This window comes from Sphaeroforma arctica (genome assembly GCF_001186125.1).
Source record: "Sphaeroforma arctica JP610 unplaced genomic scaffold supercont1.82, whole genome shotgun sequence".
In the NCBI taxonomy this organism is placed as follows: Eukaryota; class Ichthyosporea; order Ichthyophonida; genus Sphaeroforma; species Sphaeroforma arctica.
Genome location: NW_014040476.1, coordinates 7,122 through 11,922, shown reverse-complemented (window position 1 = coordinate 11,922; position 4,801 = coordinate 7,122). Strand labels below are relative to the sequence as shown.

Genomic DNA, 4,801 nt, shown 5'->3' with positions numbered 1-4,801 from the left:
TATATGTGTGTGTGTTTGTGGGATTATCCTACTATTAATAACTGAGCGTAAATGAATACAGATATATATAAGGCGAGTCGACCATGAACAGTATCACAGGTATTATTCGGCAAAGTGTATAGCACTTGAAGTCCACTGTCGCCACCACTTGCATCCGTACGGTTGAATATCTAATCGCCCGTCTTACATTCTATCACATTTGCAGGCCTCATGGAGGACTACCCTGAAGACCAGATGTTCGTGAAACTGCTGGCAATGTATGCAACGTTGTGTGTGTCGCAGCGTTTGTTGCTTTTCGTATAGAAGATGTCGAGTGCTTTGCTCATGTATCGGTTACTGTGTGTGGTGTACTTAGTAAATTGGTGCATGTTTCTCATGTATGTGAGGGGTGAGATTAAATTGTTAGTATTGTGATAGTCTACTTAGTAAATTGGTGCATGTTTCTCATGTATGTGCTGGGTGAGATCAAATTGTAAGTATTGTGATAGTGTGTGTGTGCGCATCCACGCTCGATAGTTCAATTCATGCGACTGCTGTGCTTACATTCGACCATGTCTACCCACGCATACTTTAAATACCGCATACCCACCCGAACACCAACACAACAATGTGCTCAAAAGAAGTTGGTACGGCATAGGTTTGTATTTTGTTGCCCATCCGCCGATGGATCCGACACCAACACCGTGCATAGACATGATGGTTTGGTAGTGAGTTCACATGTATCTGCCTACCTACATCACTCCACTACAAACACTCACCAGTAATGTCCGGGGTATAGGACCACAGCAGAGAGTTCACATGCGTAAACCCACTATCTATCTACCAAACGCTTACCGCACCAACACCACCACCACCACCACCCCCGCCACAGCGCTCAGAAGAAGCTAGCCAGGCAAGGGCAAGCGGCAGCCGATGCTTTGCGGTTGCGGTTGGAGAAACAGAGCCACTACGAAGCCATGGGTCTCGGGCATACAGCCACATCCAGCGATATAAAGAAGGCCTATCGCAAGCTGGTGTTGCAACACCATCCCGATAAGACGCAGACGGACGATGAGATAGTCAAGGCCGAGAGTGACACCAAGTTCAAACGCGTGCAGGCGGTATGTGGGGGATGTGTGTGTGGTGTGTGTGGTGTGGTGTGTGCGGCTGAGTGTATAGGGTGGATGCCAGTAGGCATGTATAAGGCAGTTACGCATAGTTATATGTGGAGTGTGTTTATAGGTATGTATAAGGTAGTTACGCGTAGTTATATGTGAAGTGTGTTTATAGGAATGTACAAGGTAATTGCGCATAGTTATATGTGAAGTGTGTTTATAGGTATGTAGAAGGTAGTTACGCATAGTTATATGTGAGGTGTGTTTATAGGTATGTATAAGGTAATTAGGTATAGTTATATGTGAAGAGTGTTTATATGTATGTACAAGGTAGTTGCGCAAAGTTATATGTGAAGTGTGTTTGGACAGGTATGTTTGAAGCGTGTTTGGATAGGCCTTTTTGAAGTGTCTGTGAGCAGCTGTGCGTGAACCATGTATTTGCAAGCGACATACATTCTTTTAATTTAAGGATGCTATATCTCAGTTGAGTTTGTGGGAGGTCCGATATCTTTGCAACATAGTATACCTTGATAGCATACTTATCTCATGCCCCTTTCCGCTTCTTAGTAGCTTACTACCTTAGGCAAGCCAATATAGAATACACCTTTATATCCTGCTCCATCTCACTTTCCCCCACCTATTCCCTGCCCTTTTCGTTCCCGACTCCTCTAACCCCCAGGCATACGAAGTATTGAAGGATGAAGCTTTGCGCAGACAGTACGACCTAGCTCTCCGCGTACAGCCTACGTATATGCGTCCGTCTTATAGTGCTTCGTCATCGCGAGACTTCTACACCCCAGACTTCAGCCACCCACCACCCCGGCCCCGCCAAACCCCGTTCGAAGCGGCACGGGGTAAAGGCCGTAATGGGAAAGGCAGATCCAGGCGTGCGCCACACTTTTAATTGGGCTTATAGACCGCTAGTAGATAGAGTGTGAGGGCAGCTAATAAATACTTGCGTCTCGTGTGGGAGCTGCCAATAAAAACTAAGTCGCAGTTATTTGAAGACAGCTGTGTGTAGCTTTGAAATACGCAGCTGATCGAGTGTGCGTGTGGCTATTGACAATACATACGAGATCTCAATCGTATGACATAAGCTGTACAAGTAAGTAATGGGTATCCATGATCAGTAATAGGTGTCTGTGTTAGCGGTAAGCTGTATGTAGCTTCAAAATGTTTAGTAAATTGGGTGTATGTGGCAATCAATAAATATAAGACTAGATCTCAAATACGTGAAATGTTATATGTGGGTATCAGTGATCAATAACAAGTATCAATTTTAGACGAGAGCTGATTGTAGCTAGTAGATTAAGTGTATGTGGCTATCATAAAAAGGACTAAATCTCAAATTCTCAAGTCGTTTGTGCATAGTCTTGATGAGGTGGAAGTGCAAGTTAATATAGATGTCGTAGAGCAAGCGAAAGTGGATATCTCTAATCATTTCCTTCTGAAAATCGGCGGAATTTGTTCATTCCTGGTACCTTTTCATGGAGTGAAGTGACTGGCAAAGTCCCATATAAGAAAGCACCCAGTAAACTTTAGTAAGGAAAGATGCGCCGCTTAAGTAAGGCCTTGACACAGTTTTGTATTTGAGTTCCTTCTATTGACTCGTACGGCGGTGCCAACCGAAAATATTGCAGTTAAAAAAAATATACGATCCTCGTGCTAATGGATATATATATATATATATATACAATACGCTCGTTTATTAGTTCTGTATGAATTTAAAACTTTCGATTGAAATGGGACTGTGCTGTCGACATGAAAATATCTGTATTGGAAAGCTCTGTATGAATTTTATACTTCCGGTTGAATGAGACTGTTTGATAGAATTCACAACATGAATATATATGTATTGTAATGCTCTTAAACTCTATAGGTATCGTATTGATTGCTCAATGGCGAACTCACAGAAAACGATGAAGATAAATGATTCAGAGACTGGATCATGGTGTTTTAAAGAAATTTTATCTATATTACAGTGACAAAAACGTCATACGTTGAGTTGCATGTTCCGGGTATACTAAGCACTCGCATTCATGTCCCTTCTATTTCCTCGAGTTTATTATTTCCTCGAGTATATACATGTATTTACATGAATATATATATATATATAAATTATATATATATATGTGTGTGTGTGTGTTTATATAACCCTTCCGTAAGATGAAAATTCATTGTTCTCGAGTCTTATTTCGGTATTCGCAAACTATATTTTACCTATGAATACCAACACAGTCGTTTCAACACCATCCATATACGTCAACTTGGCATATATTATGGTGTGGTTCATGATACAATTCAAACCAGGCGTGCTGGTAGAAGGACTGCCATAGAGTTCACGCCCAAACATTGCACTTTAGCTATCAATAGTCTAAAAGGAACATACACAAACATTGAAGGGTCTAAAATATCTTCAATAAGTCTTTATCCCTATCAAATACATCAGATCAACTGTGTACTCTATTCAATAGGTTCAGTTCCGATTCGACTGTGAAGAACTTGGTCGCCGATTTTCTTCTCAGAGCTCAACGCTTTCATCACATCCTCCTTGTTGCTAAATGTCACGACGCCATATCCTATGACAACATAGTTGACGAAACGTAGAATGAAACTTATTAAAAATTGTCCAAAATAATACACTGATACCAAATTGGATAAACTGAGCTGGTGGCAGGATACGAAAGATGTGTGGAGTGCTCAATGAAACAACACTTTCTACAACGCCGCCCAGAGAGAATGCGACTATACGACGAACTGAAGTTGAACAGCAAATGATATCCCACAGCCGAAATTCGTACTATACTGGTGAGGGTATTAAACAAGCAGAGACCACCGGTTAAAAAGGATACTCAGGAGAAATTTTCAAAGCTATAATCTGTTCAGCAGAGTGAGACGGCAACTCCAATAGGGCAATAAAGCACTTCTTGCGCCAAACTCGACCTATGGGCCCAGACTCTAAGCAGCCAATCCTCCTTACCGTGGGTTTCATACAAAAAGACCCAGACATAAGCTAGCGTATCTGCTACTAGGCACCACTTGCACAAGAACAACCTGCATACCTCTGTGTGCTGGACCCCATTTTGCCAGAAAGAGACTCGCAGACTTAGCTCCACAGTCGGCGTACGCCGCTTTCAAGGTTGCATTATCGGCAGTGTGGGGTACTCTTCTTACGAAAATCTCAGTCTCGGACTCGCGTGTTGCACCTGTCCGGTCCCATTTAGGCGCCTGAGTGTAGATATAGATGTGGAGTGGTCATTAGTGCACGCGTGGTGCAGATAACAAGTCAGCACGGCCAATTATATATATATATATATCTGAGAAGAACGATCGTAGATACAATCTACACATTAATAGGTATATCTGAAGAAATGTCTGTCTGCAAATAAGCATACGTGATGTTGTGCAAAAAATATTCTAAAGAGTATCATCTTCGCCTCGAACAATAAAATTAGTAAACAGGTGCGTAAATAGACTCCGAAGCGGCTGTAGTGCATAGCTGACGAGTAACGAACCAAATATCAGAATGTACGTCTGTGGAAGAGCACTAGGGGAAGTCATGCACCAAGGTACAACAGTATCAAAGTATATTAGACCTCTCAATTGACATATTTATGATACAGAGGCATACGACGCTTCATCTTTATCCTTCCGGAATCAAAGGAATGTACCCACTGAAGAAACCAACCATTCTAATATGTATATAC

The 4,801-nt window shown here is 42.0% G+C and overlaps 2 protein-coding genes across 2 annotated transcripts; one reads left to right on the top strand and one right to left on the bottom strand.

The window, feature by feature from the left end:
• Nucleotides 1-551: 551 nt before the first annotated feature.
• On the top strand, nt 552-2,072 carry SARC_01926 (hypothetical protein; the record flags this gene model as incomplete). Its single annotated transcript, XM_014304315.1, has 3 exons — nt 552-637; nt 872-1,100; nt 1,774-2,072. 3 exons carry the CDS (start codon nt 552-554, stop codon nt 1,996-1,998), a joined length of 540 nt encoding a protein of 179 aa, XP_014159790.1. The 3' UTR covers nt 1,999-2,072.
• A 1,485-nt stretch (nt 2,073-3,557) lies between these two features.
• SARC_01925 (hypothetical protein) lies at nt 3,558-4,525 on the bottom strand (the record flags this gene model as incomplete). Its single annotated transcript, XM_014304314.1, has 3 exons — nt 3,558-3,673; nt 4,157-4,322; nt 4,490-4,525. 3 exons carry the CDS (start codon nt 4,523-4,525, stop codon nt 3,558-3,560), a joined length of 318 nt encoding a protein of 105 aa, XP_014159789.1.
• Between the last annotated feature and the right edge of the window lie 276 nt (nt 4,526-4,801).